Source organism: Pieris rapae, chromosome 22 (genome assembly GCF_905147795.1).
Source record: "Pieris rapae chromosome 22, ilPieRapa1.1, whole genome shotgun sequence".
Lineage (NCBI taxonomy): Eukaryota > Metazoa > Arthropoda > Insecta > Lepidoptera > Pieridae > Pieris > Pieris rapae.
Window position 1 is genome coordinate 16,930 of NC_059530.1, and position 17,176 is coordinate 34,105.

A 17,176-nucleotide genomic window follows, 5' to 3' on the forward strand; every position below is an offset into this window, starting at 1 on the left:
GTCAGCAAGAACTACCTTGTGTCTGTAAAAACGTTCACCAATCTTGAAGGTCGCGATACCTTCTCCCCGATCGGCTATGCGTTGACCCGTAGCTGTAACAAGCTGTGCAATTCCTCTAGAAGGGTTTCTAGAAAATGTCTTCAGAAGTTGGTGTCTGATTACTGTCCGTGAAGCTCCAGTATCAAGTGTCACATTACACTTAGTTCCATTGACTTCCCCGTCGATGACTAAGGTATTTCCACGTCTAGCCTTTACATCACCTCGGAAGTCTTTCTTAGGGCACGAAAACCTCATGTGCCCTACTTCCCCACAGATGTAACAGGTTGGCCCACGTTGCCCAGTAGCCCTTTCCGTGACAGCCCTAATGCGGTAAGGTCGAGGATCTTTCTGAATCGCCTCTACCTCCAACGCATGGGCTAGAGCGTCCTTCAGGTTCTTGTGGTGACCAAGGTTCACTCTCAGCCTGACTTCACGATCTCTAATTCCATCTACGAAGGTTTGCACTAATATCTTGTCTGCTACATCTGGTAAGGATGCGTAAGCTTTCCTTACCAGCTTCTCTATTTCCAGACCCCATTCTTGCAAGCTCTCATTTGGTCGCTGCATTCTCTCCCGTAATTGAGCCCTGTAGACTGGCTCTAAATGTGAGTCTCCATAACGTAACTCCAGGGCATCCAGCAGTCGCGTTAGCGTCACATCTCCTGTCATAACTTCCAACACGTCCAGGGCTTCACCTCGCAGTCCCAACATAAGGGCAGCCATAGCCTGATTATCTTTCCAACCGTTTATCTTGCATAAAGCCTCAAACTGTACCTTGTAGGCGTCCCAAGAAGATTTACCATCAAAGGGAGGCACTTTTAGATTTCCAGATGGTGCTACAGACGTTACGACACCCGTGGTCTTCAAGCACTGCATTTCATGTTCCAATCCGAGAATCCGTTTGTCCTGTTTCGCTAGCTTGCTATCCACGTCAGATTCCAAATTTTCAATTTTTTTATCAACTTCTTGTTTAAGATCTCCTAATTTTTCTCCTATATGACGAGCCTGTTCCTCCATCATACGACGTGTCTGAGCCTGTTCTTCCACCATTTGGCGTGTCTGTTCCTCTTGACGTCGTGCCTGTTCTTCCATCATTTGGCGTGTCTGTTCCTCTTGACGTCGTGCCTGTTCTTCTATCATTTGTCGAACTTGTTCCTCCTGATGCCGGGCCTGTTCCTCCTGACGGCGTGCCTGCTCCTCCTGACGGCGTGCCTGCTCCTCCTGACGGCGTGCCTGCTCCTCCTGACGGCGTGCCTGCTCCTCCATCAATCGTCGTGCCTGTGCCTGTTCTTCCATCATTTGGCGCAGAGCAAGGAGGATGTTGGCGTCGCTGCTTTCGCCCATTCCGCGGTTCGCATCAAAACTCTGTCTCCGCGCGGCGTCACGTGCTGCTTGTGCCCTTGTCTGCACTCCCTCCGCAGCTGGAGACTCTTCTACAAACTCCTCTGGATTCTCCCTTGGAGTAATTGGCATTTTTCTATCCCCAATTCTGACACCAAAATGTTACGAGCTAGGGGATCGGATAGAAACTGCCGTCGATTTATTCAAGGGTTTATTTTAATAAAATCTACGAGGAATTCGTTGACACTAATATCTTGAAATTACGCACAGAAAAGCACTAATAACACACACAATGAAACACTGTCACTAATCACTTAAATCACTCAGTACTTTATCACTGGTATCGCACTTATTCGCACTTTTTCTCTTCGCTGTTTATCGCTTGGAATCGCATTCAAAACTGAACTGAGTGGTCGCGTTTTGGCTCGCTTATATATCCCTGGGAAGAATCTCGAACGATGTTTCCGATGTTTACGAGAACTTTCTAGGCGGGAGCGCTACTGAGTAGCGATCGCCTAATTCTAGAACGCGCGTACTTGCTATCTCTTTCGCACACTGCTACGTGCTTGTCGTACGGCGTTCTAGAGTTCTCGGTCTAGCTTCGAGAAGGTTCTTATCTTTTCTCTCTTTCGCGTATCAAACAGTGCTTGTCCCACACCTAGAAAATTCGTTCTAGAATATTCCTTCTTCAAAGGGGTATAACCAGGCCTGAAAACGCCTGAAAACGGGTCTGCTAAAAAGTGTACCATTCGTCTATACGTGTTCTGAAACCGACTGAAAAAATGTTTCAGCCTCCTGAAAACTACGGCAACATTATGTAAATTTCGATTTTCTAATATGTGATTGACCCTCTCCTGAAACGGTCATAAATCATATTTCAGCCTGCTGAAACGTTCTCTAAGTAGTGGAAAAATCTAAAAACATTGCAGTTGACCCGTCTTCGTAACAATATGCAATCGCCATTATATAAACAAATTCAAAACAAAAATAGAGTAGTAGTGGTATATGTAATACTAAACACTCGCAATGATTGCTAAATTGTTTCACTTTTAGAAACACACAACACCCTTGTAATATAACAGTAATATACATATACTAATGTGATTACACTATTAAAGTAAATTTACAATTTCGGGAAATTAAATAATTCATATTTATGTCACAGATTATGTAATATGGGAACACTAATAAGAACGACATCGCCACACAATATCATAGAATTTTTTCAGTAACTGATCACTGTCAGTAACAGTATAGTAACATAATTTTAAAATAAAATAAAACGTTGGACGACTATAGCATAGCTCTAGTGTACATAATAAATGAAACACTTTGACTGAAGCTATGTTAACTGACTTTAATAGTTTAGAACAAGATCTAATAACTAACAAAAATTAGGTGTGTGCTGCTAAAACTAACAAAACCTGGTACTGGAGATATATAGAAGTGCTTAAAACTAAGTACCTACCACATAAAAGTATAATTGTTGTTGACTTATTTTACATTCCTGGTAATGGATGTTGTCTTATAATTTCTATATTAATGAAAACTTGAGAAGCTATTTCTAACATACTCATTAATCTGGTCTTGACATCAAAGTATCAAACATAGCCGGTCGCAAAACAACGCGAGGGCGCGCGCTATCGCGGCTTCTGCGATGAATTTAAATATTTAATTAAAAACTTGTGATAGGGTTGAAATATACATTTTAACTTTTGTCATAACATTATATTATTGACTAGTGTACGCCGGCGGAGCTTATCGCTAAAATGATTCTAAATATATTTTCACAAGTAAGAAATTAAAATAAAACAGTAAAGTCATTTCAGGGCGGCTTTATCTTACTATAAGCGTTCTTTTCCAACAAACCCGTCCTAAAGGAGAGTAACCCATCCTAAGAGACATCTGTACAAAAAAAGAAAAGAAGAAACAAAAGTGAAGTAAACATACTACTTAATAGTTATATAAATTGCATTACAATAATCAAAAACAAACCTTTTATTTTTTATTATAAAAAAAAATGATACCATGTGACGAATGACAAGAAAGGTCAGAAAGTACAATTATTCGAAACGCAAAGGGCTTCATCCCTAATTATAAATCTTAATTAAAAATAAAGTCAAATTTGCGAAGCGATTGAGACTAGCGGGGCTCGCTATTTCACTCGTAAACGTGATTTGTACAAATTACCTTATCTAGAGATCCCCATGGGAATAACCGCCACATTATTTTGTTAAATAATATTTCTAAGAGAGTACTAATTAAAGTTTTAGTTTACACAGCGATTAACAACAATAAAAATTTTCCATTTCTAATCGACTTGAAATCATCGCTACTGACAAAAAGAGATAAGATAATCTCAATCGAATTGAAATAATAGAAAAAGACATGTCTCCAGTTATAATAAGTTATTACTGTTAATATGTTCAATATTTTGCGGCCAAACCTATCACGAGATGACGATGAGTCACATAGAGGACAAATCTTTGTTTTTAATTTATTTTATTAATTCTTTATTACTCAATATGTCATATGGAACATGGTGTAATGGTTGCAGCTCCTTACAAAAATTGTATAAAAAAAAATTGGCGATTAAAAAGAGTGGCGGAGAGTTTATTGCCAGTTCTTCTCTTCCGTTCTACGCCCTTGATTTGAGAACTGGCAGTAAATGTAAAATTAAAATAATTTAAAGTATATTTTGACGTTCATAAGTGTACATTATATAACCTATATGAATAAATGATATTTGATTTGATTTGATTTGTCACGTGTATCACGAACATCGTTCCCATAATTTTTATACTATATCTTCCTAGTTCTAGTGTTCCTCGAATATGTCGTAAACCCAAACCTAGGAGACCCAGCGTCGCAATGCCAAATATATTTTAAAGCTAAAATCTTGCATTTGACATTAAAGTAGGGCGTATGATATAGTAAGGGTGTCATGAATTTATCGTGCCCCTATACTTCAATGGCGGTGGCACTTATATAGCATAAAACGGGTGAAAATTTCCGAGACTTTAGAATTTTCTAGTAATGGCCGGATGAAAGTCATAAATATATGTATACAATATATTTTATATTAATTTGTTAAAATACTGCCTTCTGGTTCCATTGTTTAGTTTATTTTTTTTTGTTTCGGGCTCTAGACTTGGATTTTTATGTTTTTTAATGTCTTTATAGAGCCACCTAACACTGATAAAACAGTCGAAAAATGAGGGTTTAGTAACTTTTTGTAGTAACAAAAATATATTAAAAGTGATAAAATAACCTTCCCCGTTGAAACGTCGAATAAAAATGTATATATTCATGAAAATGTCTTACAGTTTTTCCGACTCCTAACAAGATAACAGACGCTTAATCCCATGAATATTCATTCTTTCATTAATATTTATTTCGCTTTTTGTTCTGGCCATTGTGGAGATTAAAAGTAACCTCACTTTTTTTAACAATGTTTAAATTTAGAAAAGCCCCGAAAATCTACCAGTTTGTTTAAATTAAGGAAACTTAAAATATCACTATGTTTTAAGTTTAAAATAGTTGTACATACCAATTACTATGAACCTCCACCTCCACCGAAATGGTGGCATTTCTAAAATAAGAAATCGATAGTCATACATGTCCTCACAAGAAATGCTTTTATCTCTCAAAAACTACTGACCATTTTTATGAAAGTAATATAAACGAGCTGGAGATTGAAAGCAGAACTGCAGAATGCAGTTGTTCGAAAGAAGGCTCAAACGAAGGTACAAAAGCAATGGATTATAATTTTTTTCAGTGAGGGCAGCCTTACCTGATGTTAAGTGATAACGCCGCCCATGAACACTCACATTGCTAGAAGGCTGGCAAGTGCGTTGCCAGCCTTTCAAGAACTGGTACGCTCTTTTCTTGGAGGACCCTAAGTCGAATTGGTTCGGAAATACTTTAGTAGGCAGTTGTTTTAACATAGTGGTGCTATGCAAACGCTCACTTGTGGAATGGCGGACGTCGAGGTGATACGGATGGTATTTTGTATAATGAACCGCACGGATAGTGATTGGTAGTTGACGATTCAGATCGCTCTTCGTTCCTGACGTCAAGTGGAAGGAGCAGGTGAGGTGAGGAGCTGGGAGTTCCCGCCCAGAGGTGAGTTCAGTATTCCATGAGGGGCCGAATTTGCGCTTTGTAGAAAATACGTATATCTAGGCCAAATTATGTCAATAAAAGGTCTAACAACAAAAGAAATAGAAATATGCATAGGAAATGCATGGAAAAGATTCTGGAGTTTGAAGAAAATATTTAAAAATTATGAAATTAGTATGAAAAACCCTACAACACCAGCATTTTGCCTTTATTGACTTACGGCTGTCAAACTCGGACCTTAATCAGACCAAAATCTTAATTGGAAACGACACATTTTAACGATATGCACGCGCCTTAATAAATTAGTTTTTGCTTTGAGTCGAACTCGCAAAGTGGCTTCACGCAGCAATTATTGCTTATCACGGCTATGTTGCCTCAGTTTTGCGCTATGGCATCCTTTTATGGGGAAATTCGGTAGATGTGAGTAAAGTTTTTATTACTCAGAAAAAATGTATCAGGGCTATTATGGGCGTTGGACCTCTTATAAGCTGTAGAACAATTTTTCACGAACTTGGTATTCTGACAGTACCAAGTTTATATATGTTTGAAGCAGTTATGACTGTAAAGAATCATCCAAAATTATTTAAAACATATCAAGGAAACTTGCTTGTATATACCGAGGGATCAAACACGGCTGCTTCCAAAAATTGTTACGCCATGGCTATAAGAATATTTAATCACCTTCCTAGAAGTTATAAATCGCTGCCATGTCATGTTTTCAAGGTTTTTAATGTCAGTGTGCTTTTGTAGCTTATAAGTTTGACAACAATTGATTGTAAATAAATTATATTAGTCAGATATGACTTGATGAATAGTAGTGCATCGTTTGCATGCCTATTTTTGTGTTGCTGATTGTGTGGATTTTTATAATTTATCGTTAAAATATCATGTACCATGTACCAATTTCTTGCAAATAAATGATTTATTATTATTAAAAAACTAAAATGGCAGTGGGCTGGGCATACCATCAGAGGACAGTCAAAATGGAGCAAGTAAGGAAAAGTAAGGCCATATCTAAGGTGGGTTCATTAAATAAGAGCCGTGGCAGTTGTAGGAGGCCTTTGCCAAACAAAAGGCAAACAGACAAGGTTGTCGAGAAAATCTAAACATTTAACTATATTTAAGTTAATTTTCTTTTCAATACAAAACATGTAATAGCTTAAAATTGTTTCTTGTCTGAATAAAGGCTTATTTTATTATTATTAATATTGGTACCTAGTAATGTACCTCATGAACATTAAAGTAACATTTTTTGGTCTAACATACAAATTTACATGCAGCTAACTGCACGTATTTGATATGAGAACTAAAGGTCAATTTTTTTATTTTCGGTTAAAAACAACAATGAAAACAACATTTAAAATGAAAAACTGAGAGCAGACAATATTCTAACGATTTGACCTCTGTCTCGTTAATATAAGTTTTGAAAAGCATGATGTCTATGAAATAATTCAATTTCTAATACTAATGCTTTTAAGTGTCAGGTACTAAAAGCTTCTTGGCGTTTTAAGTGCATTGGGAACACATTGGGATAGTGACATAGAGTCCTACTCGTTCTAGTGACAATGCACACTAATTTGAGAACGTTTTTTGGTGTTTTATAAATAATTGGAATATTACGGTTTAGTGCCTAAAGTAACAGATATTGTCAATTCGTAATGTCTGCTAATAATTAAAAAAATACATTTAAGTAATTCAATTGCGTTAAATACTTACTGATCAGCTAATGTATCAATTGTAAGTACTCAAAAAGATTTATTAAATAATATAAATGTACGGAATTGATTTCTAGATGACGCTACAATAGTTTTTGAATAACGCCATCTAGCGATATGGTAAGTAACTACAGTATAGTTAAAGCTCATCGCCCTCGCTGAGCTTCTCTCGGGTCAACCGGGGGTCTCACCCGGTGCGCGTGAAGAGGTAATACGCTGGTTGGGAGTTACACAATTAAACTACAGTCAATCTTAGCGCAAAATTTATTTTTCATTTAATTTTTTACACAAAATTCTTAAACTTGAGTTGCTTAAGATTTTCAATATTAATGTTACATTTACTACACAATGGTTTCTTGTAGTCAGAAACTGGAATTATTCTATCGGCGTATATTTAATAATAGGTATTCTGTACGACAAAACTAAATTTATTTTGATAATACAAGCCTTCCTCGTTTATCGACAATACCAACTCTTTGAAGCCAACCAATGAAACCTCTATTCTGCCTTAAATCAGCCTTCTTGCCACCGACGCACTCAGATAAAGGACGGCGTTGCCAAACTGAAAGTATTATATTATATGTTCCAAGTACGTCCATGAATTATGTACGATGCATTTATAATCTTGTGTACTGTAAAACTAACTTGTTAATAACTAAGTGGGTTCACTCAAGCCGAAACAATAATCGTTTCGCATAATTATGTTATCGTCATTATGTAAGAGAGTTCGGGAGAGTTAGAGAACTTCGTATTTGCTATTAATGTCAGCTTCAGTATATTTAAGCATCACAATTACAATTTGAATAAATTATACAGTTTATGTAATAGATAGTTTACCAGCGGCATACAAGCAAGAGTTGTAGTCCAATACGCAATGATTGACAAACACGCGTCGTTCGCCGCTGGCTGACACTGCGCATTGCGGCTCGTAGTCTTCAGTGCAATGGTCAGGGCAAGAGTGGCCACAGAATGCTCCATCAATTCCCATGTTTAAGGTCCTCAAAGTTATAAGAAACTACACTCAGCGACGATACGTTAATATCACACCATTTTTATTTTGTTCTTTTGTTCTCTTTTCTGTTCTTTTTTTAATCGTCGCGATCGCAGATGGTTTAGATTAGATTTTTTTTCGTTCATTCAGTTACAGATTATAACATAAGATTACTTTACAATGTCTTGGTTAATTACGAGCAATTCACATGATAAGAATACCTCTTTTAATCCAAAGAATACTATAATATATTCAGTAATTAATAAATCATTAACAACTATTACCTTCGAGAAGAGAAACTCCTTCTCGTATCTGCTTTCTTGACTACATCTGGCTTGTGTGCGAATGGCTTAGGTAATACTCGACCGCCGATATTTTTACAATGTTCTAATGGTACTACTTTATACCCTAAAACAAAAATATTTGGATACAACTTCCGAGAAAGCATCAAGCTGTTTGTTAATCAGCCGATAGTAGTTATCGCGTGACTGTTGAAGTAAACCTGTACTTTCTCTTATACGTATTTATGAGGACGACGAAGTAAAGTATATTATTATTCTAAAATTAACCAGAAAGTCTACAAGGATTATAGTTATTATAATACTGAAAGTACTTACGGTTGTTAGCATATTTAAATGCACAATTCACTTTTCTAAAGAAACATTCGTTTTGAAATAATCTGTATTTAAGCTTATTATCGTCTTCTTTGATGCCGCATATTGATGCTATCGTATTATTACAATTGAGATTATTACAATCCATTTTCATTTTCTTGCCTGTTGGTTTTCTTCTTTCTTCCTTGGGCCTATCATTAGATTCAACATTTTCATGATTTTTACCCGATATAAATATGATATCTCCTACTGGGTTTTCTGAAACTTTTTTATATTTTAATCTATTTTCATTTACCACATAATATAGATGACAAAATTGTCAAATGACACTGCAAAGCGAGGACTAGTGATAATTAATTATATATAACAACAATTGTCAAAAGTATTAAATTCTCACCAGTTTTATGTTCAGTTTTCAATATGTTACGTACGTCAGTATTTTCGATAACATCGTGTACTTTAACATCTCGGTAATCCTCGTTCCTAAATACTTCTTTCTCATTTGGTATAAAAACGACCTCATTTGCTTCTGTATAAGTTAAATCTTCCGTATGTGGTATTTCTACATCTTGATTTGTTATCTAAGTAAGTAAGAGTATCTAAGAGAGACAAAAGTGAAGGCTTACTTTTAATTAACGCTAGTCCGTAACACTGTCCAGTGTTAAGTGTTTCATCAATTGTTTTTCATTATGGCGGTTTTATTGTGCAAAAGACACAGATAAAAAGCGCCAGTACAAATACTAATATTATTTCAACAAAGCTTCGCTGTATGGAATATATATAGATATTCTTTCCAAATTTACTTCCTGGTATCTTACAGGTTTCTGATTTCCAAGGGCCATCACGAAACTAAAGAGAAATCAATTCAACAATTAGGAAATATCAAACTTACTGGTTCTTTTTTAGTTTTGTCCTTCATCACTCTGTCCGCCTCGTTGTGTCCTGTATATGTTATAATAACATCAGAGTTATTCCTATCGATATGCGTAGACAAAGTGTAGATTGCATAAAATGGTATGAAGAATAGTTGGTATTGCATTCTGTAATAAATTATGATCCTACAACAAATAAAGCCTAAATGAAATTGTTAAATTGAAAACAGTATTTCTTCAGCTCACGTACTGCCTTTATAACTCAGATCAACGCTTGTTTTGCCCAGTGCGTTTAACTGACAGGTCCTGTATGCAAGTCCCGGATCCAGCCGTCTTAGCAAAGGCAATATTTATGGCGAACAGGCTACTTTCATTTGAGTAGTGGAATTAAATACTAACTTATAACAATTAGTATATGTATAGTCTTTTACACACTTTGGCATTAATAATATTAGTTTGGATATTTTGAAGCGTTTTAAATTGCTCTTACTATACCCATTGATTTCCTTGAGACTGTGAAATTACACATGACTGAACAATTGTTTAGCAAAAGGAAAAATTTGCGGCGAACAAAGGCCTTTGTAATTCAAAACATTGCCTATTTGACTTTTCGTTCGGCGAAATTTAATTTAAAAAATATAAAATTTTAGATAATTTTTTCACGTAACAGATACAAGAAGATGGTAGCCAATGTAATAATTCATCGTGCATTATTTCAGAAACGGTATATTTATTATTTTAATGTATTAATATTTAGGAAAAGCCCGCATAACTACAAAGTATTTAACATACTAATTCCTCAGCCCGGCGATCTAAAATGGAAGACACATTTCAAATGAGGTCTTTAGAATGGAATCTCAAACTCTTTTTTTTAGCTTAATATAAGGTTTAAAAAGTCCTGAACCGCCATCTATAGAAATTACTATGACCCTCAACTAAACTCGATGGTTGAACGTTAACCTTTTCCCAGTTTTTCAGTCATCCAAAAGATGGCGCTTTCTAACTTGTTTCTTAGCGTTATATATGTTTTTGCAATAACTTTGGTGAAGTCTTTCAAATTATGTACAAACATAAAATGTTATGAATACATTTCCTCCTACCTTTTTATTACATTTTTTAGCAACTCCAGCCTTGGCAGTTGGGACAATAATTACTGTGTAGATTAGTGTTTCTAAAATGTTTGTACATATATCTTTAAAATATTAATCATGTTTCAGCTCGATTGTAATGTGGATTTATTGTGAAAATTTTAGCAAAATCAATAAGACTATCAGTGTCAGCTAAAATGGGTTCTCTTAGTAAATATTCTAAAGATTTAAACTAAATAGTATGTACCTAAATCCTAGTATTAAATATGTCCTGACTCCTGGCCTTTAGGGTTTTTAACTTCAAAGCCCATTCACAAAATATTTTTAATTATTTATTATTAGAACATACGCACAATGTCAATACTCGGAACAAACGCAGGCTGCAATTTCCCCGTACTAGACTATGTAAAGTTAGTAATTCTTTTTTGGGGAAAGGGATACTCTTCTTTAATAAAATCCCAGAGGCTCTTTTATCTCTGCCTTTTAATAAATTTAAGAAATGTATTAAAGAAAAGCTGTGTAAAAAGGCTTACTATAAAGTTATTGATTATCTAGTTGATAAAAAGGCCTGGGACTAGTGCTGGGCAGGCTGCCTCTAATTAATTTGATATATTTGTTTTAAATATTGTTTGATGATTTGCTTTTTTAAAAGAGTACCGAGAGTTTTTTACGCCGGCTTTTTCTCTCGGCCTACACCCTCTGTCTATGCCGATGTGTAGGGATGCCTACAAGTTCGAATTGATTGACGTGGAATAAGTGATACCTAGAAGATCTTATGTTCCAAAATAAACGTATTTTATTTTATTTTATTTTATAAAAAAATCTATCAACTTAATTTAACTAAAATTTAAATAAATTTTATTTAATTAATTTAACTTAAATACAAGAAAAATATACATGCCAGGTATGTTGGATTAAAGATATATATTACAATTGCTCAAAATCTCAGTGTACACCATTTTATATTACGTTAGATAAAAATGAATGACGTACAAAAGAATATTCAAACTTTAGCCCTGGTAGGAGAGATAGGAAGTAACAATTGAGGAGAATATCTGAGTGTCGGTAACGAAGAGTAAAGCTTTTCCCGCACCTTCATATTCCTTAGGAAGGAAACGCGAGTACTGCGCATTTGGTCGAAACCCGTAAGCAACAGAATGGCACTCCCACTAGAATTTCTATTGTCTCTGTAAGCTTATCGTAGAAATAATTTGCCTAACTACAGAGGCAATTATTGTTATTACTGAACATTCACAATTACTTAAGTGATTGTAATTAATCAATCCAGAATTTAGGCAATCGTCGCTTGTCCTATTTCCAAAAGTAGTAATATTTTTATTCATTTACTCTTTAACGCACTTTCGTTACATTATTTAACGTTTAATAAAATTATTTAACACTAAATCGATGCGGATGCAAAATTTCACTAGTTAAGATTTTACGAATCCGATATGACTTCAAGAAAGTGAAGTTAAGCCCTAAAATCCGGTAACATGTAAGATAATATTTTACCAGCGTTGCTACCGGCTCATTTATGCTTTGTTCTTCCAAAAAAGTAATAGTTATTGGATCTATATTAGTATTATTGAATTTTTTTATTTATTTATTTTATTTATTTATTTCCAGTAAATTTTCCTATCTTAACAGTTACAACGTAACTGTAACCAAATACAGTCTCATATATATATGTATATTTAAATACTTGAAAGAGGATAAAAATTCATTTGAGAGTTAAACTCCTCCAATTAGTAAATATAAAAATAATCTCTAAAGTCTATTATTAAGTAACAATAGTAAGTCGTTAGGGAGCGCCCGGAGGCAACATCTTAGCTAATTATAATCTTGTAAGATGACTAGAACATTTCCCGTTTCCAATGTAAGCCGGTTTCTAGACATTATTGTTGTGGAAATATGTACTTTTAATTTTACATATTTATGTATGTTCGTTTTTAAAAGCCCTAGGCTTACGTAACGAGAATATTACTTTTTCTTAAAATATTTTAAAAGCTATTATCTACAGAAAGTATAAGTAATATAGAAAGCCGTAGATCGTCGTTGTATTAAGGAATTTAAAGCAATCTTTGTTACAATGGAAACAAACAGCCCGAGGCGCACATAGCATCTATTAATTAAATTAAATGTCCGTTAATTTTGAAACAATGACCCTTTTGTACTTCTTACCTTTTGATGTAACCGCTTTTAATACAAAAGACAGATATACGATACCTAAAACTAAAATACCCTACGTCAGACTCAAGTGGTATATATTCTTGTCAAAACAATAATAGCTATGGACTTCTACGAGTATATTTTATATCTGGATAAAATATTATGTACGGCTACTTTATATTATAATCATATTTTTTTTCTAGATTCAAGCTCCCGCTTCCATGGTGACGGTGCCTGTTCCCAGTGCTTCAAACAACGGTGAGTTTAAAACGAATTCTCAGATCAATTGGTGTGGTAATTTGATCATACACATGGAACGAGAATTCAACTTTAAAATGTATAATTAATAAAATTTCATTAATTTTACCGTATGTATAAAAAATAAAAGCAATTCTCGATTTAAATCAAGTTTTGTAATGTATTGCATAAAAACATCCTCAAAATGCATATAATATACAGTTAGAAAACTGTTTTATTTCCTAATAACGTCAACGTTGTGAATTCGAGACAAATAAAAGTACGACTCTCCTCGTAGTCATGCATTCTTGAACATCAATGGATTTATTTGAATGTGCAATTAATACAGAAAACACGTCAAGGCGTGTCCGGTATAGATTATTTCGCCCATATATAGGCAAAAAGAGAAATAGAGGGAAATAATAATTATTAATAGTTAATATTTGCAAAATTGACGTAATTCCACTTCTCGGTCTTTTCACTGTAAGTATTTCCGCAGATAACTAGCGAACGTGTAATTTAAAGTAAATAAAACTAAAGGATTTTCACGAGACGGGATGTAAATAACTTGAACACGAATTTTAAGCTTATAGTGATGGGAACATGCCGAAACAGGATAACGATATTTTTAAGGCACACTTGCAAAAACGAGATTTTGGTAGATCTTAAGATACCTTTTTAAAAAGCTTTTTTCTTACCTATATTTTTTATACCCCTCCCCATGAACACTCTCATTACCAAAAGGCTTGCAAGTGTGATGCCGGATTTTCAAGAATTGCTACGCTCTTTTACTGAAGGACCCTGAAAGAAATACTTCAGTGGGCAGATGGTTGCACAATGCACATAGCAGTGGTGCGCGGCAAAAACTGTCTTAGTAAACTATAATTATAAAAGTTTATACATATAATTTCATAAGGCTTTATTACAGAAATCATCATAATAGCATCAAAGTCAGAAACTTTTTCCATATAATATACCTGATATAGTTAGAACGCCTGGAATAGTATAATAATATTAATTTATCCTAAAATGTAATTTAGTAATTATATATTCACAGATAAAAAATATCGATAAATATAGTATGTAAAATATTGCACAGTGCACTAGGTATTGCTATAACTCATTGTATTGAATTTTAACCCTTATTGTTAATACCGTAAAATACAAAATATGACTACAAAATATTTCAGCGTTAAAATACATTAAACCAAACAACGATAAAGAACAAAGTGGCGTGTACTTTTAATAATATACAAACTAATTTAGTGGAGTCTGATGTATGAGCGTTAACTAATGAAATAACCCGGGTTTGCGTTTAGTATTTATTATAACAAATGTGGCTTAAAATGTAGGACACAAATTTTCCTTCTTTAAAAATATTTCATCTTTAATCCGCTACTTGTTTTTAGATTTTAAAAAGCACTTTACAAGAACTGTAGAAAAATATTATATGAATATAATATTATTGCCTTACTATCTACGTAGCTGCTACGACGTAGCAACCTGTGTGCTGATAATGATTTCGTAGCGTAGACTATTGACGCAGCGAAGGTTAGCTGTATTCGAAACTAAGAAACAAGAACAGTTGGTGTTGGCCAAAGTATTAGGTTTAACCTATTATGTATATATTAGTTAAACGGCAAATATTCTATTTATTTTTTACTTATGATAATACAAAATACAAAAGCCAAAAAGCTATACACATAACAAGAAACTGGATGGAAGAACTTATAAATTTTCCAACCAGTGTGTGTTTTCGATAAAATATACATATGTTCATACTCAATAAGTCTTCACAAAAACATATTACTATAGGATTACAAAACAAAAGAGAGAGAGATAAAGAGATTGTTCTGGCCCTGCAGCCGCTTGGTCAAAACTGTTATGACTATCAAAAATTACGCCTGGACTTTAGCTAAACGACAACAACAAAACGAATCGACTTAAATTTTAAGAAAAGAACGATTATAATTTATATTTAATAAGCCGTAATGTCTTTCGCGGTATCTCTTAACACCGAGTGAGTCATTTGCATCTGATCTGTAGAAAAATAAATAAATAAATATAGCAATTATGAAGATTGTAGTTTGCGTGTATGTTAAAAGTTTTTCATTATTTTAGTACACTTTGCAATAATTTGCATACCAATAATATGATATTTATTGTGAGACCGAAACCATGTCAACTCAATGTTGCAAGCTTTGATTGGCAATATTGCCAACTGCAATAACGTGTTACTTTAAGGTCCCGTTTTCAATTTCCAAGTGAAAGTTTTAAGCACAAAAGGATCTTAACCAAAGCATCTTAGCCAAACATTAAAGATCTAATTAGATAAAGTCTGACCTCGTGCGAAGGAAAAGCAAGACATTTTATAATGTAATGAGATAGTGATTACTTAAGTTGCTAAGGATAAGTAGGTTGTATGCAAGTTAATACAGGTAATATACAGGGTGTTTCTAGCTAACTAATTGCTTGATCAAATATTCAGTACACCAGTGCTGTAATTAATGGAAGGGGCCAGTCTCACTCTCTTGAATATAATCAATGCGTCAGACTCATTTAAGGGTCCTTTAACTTTATTATATTATATTATGATTGACTCCGTATGAAAAATGTCAGGTTTTAGGGAACGCCAGTTTATATTGAGACAATAAGACGGAAAGCTAAATGTTATGTTATTGTCGGATAAAACATTTCTAGTTTCAACTACCTAAAGTGAAATTGTTTGACGTACCAGACCACTAATAAATAAATATATATAGATCACACACTAAAAGCTATACACACTCCCGAAAGAGAAAAATTGCGAATAAGAAAAGCTTTCTTTAAGCTTAACCTTGTTTTAAATGCCCTTAAATTATAAACAAGATACCTAAAGACCGATTTAAACCATTTACAAATCATTTATACAAAGATAAAAAACAACTGCCTTATTTTTGTTTGTTAACTGAATTAATTTACGTAAAAGTCGGTTTTGTTAAACCTCTGTTTAAATAAGTAAAACTCAGCCATATCAGATATTCACAGTCCATTTCTCTCTAGATACGTATTTATACTTCAAACTTCGTATTAAGACGTCATCTTTGTGAATAAATACGAGCAGAAATATGAATTAATATGTATTTAATTATGTAAGTTTTAATTAAATTTTCTATGATACTAACGACGCTTTGACGAGAACTCACTTTATCTAGGTTTTTCATCTAATTTTGTATTGTAATATTTTACGTTACAATTAACGCAATTTAAGACTTTCTTAAACAAAATTCAAGAGAGGAGAGGAGACGAGAGGGCCTAATGGCGCTTCTAAACGGGCCATGTTTTGCTGCAATTGATGGCTGCACTATTGGCAATTAATTGTCCGGCCATCACAAAAATGTTTTAATGCAGATGATGGCCGAGCAATCTATGGCCGGGCCATGTGTTGCAATATGTCAGCAATAGTATGGCCCATGATGCAGACTCCTAAACGGGCCACACATACCGGCAACAATGGCTGATGAAATCACACTTGTCGCAGCAGCTTATATTAATTTTAAAAGAACAGAAAAAGAAGAGATTGAGGATTCGACCTTACTTAAATAGGCGTGAAACTGTAGACAATTTGAGTCTAGCAGTAATAAGCCTTGATAATAAATTATTCAAGAACTTGGCTAGAATTTCAAAAGGCGACTTTGACTTTCTCTTAAACAAAATTGGACCAAAAATAAAAAGAAATGATACAAACATGAAAACAGCAATACCTGTTTCATCGCCATCACGAGATTTGCGATAACTCTACGGTTTTTGGCAACAGCAGATTCATTTAAAAGTTTTATGTACCTGTTCCGAGTGTTAGATTTCAACTTTTATTCCAGAGGTGTGTACAGCTATTATAGAAGGATTAAAATAATACATCAAGGTAAGTTAACATAGGTTTATTAAATATGTTACTCATAGGTTTCTAGGGAAGAAGTTCAATTTATCAATCGATATGATACATACGTAA

At 34.2% G+C, this 17,176-nt stretch overlaps 1 protein-coding gene across 1 annotated transcript; it reads right to left on the bottom strand.

Annotated features, from left to right (window-relative positions):
- Window positions 1-7,571: 7,571 nt before the first annotated feature.
- LOC123690160 lies at window positions 7,572-10,137 on the bottom strand. The gene is made up of 7 exons (XM_045633144.1): window positions 10,130-10,137; window positions 9,715-9,880; window positions 9,220-9,403; window positions 8,826-9,080; window positions 8,493-8,616; window positions 8,055-8,215; window positions 7,572-7,779 (listed from the first exon to the last, which is right to left on the bottom strand). The coding sequence occupies exons 1-7, from the start codon at window positions 10,135-10,137 to the stop codon at window positions 7,646-7,648; spliced, it is 1,032 nt and encodes a 343-aa protein (XP_045489100.1). The 3' UTR covers window positions 7,572-7,645.
- Window positions 10,138-17,176: the final 7,039 nt, after the last annotated feature.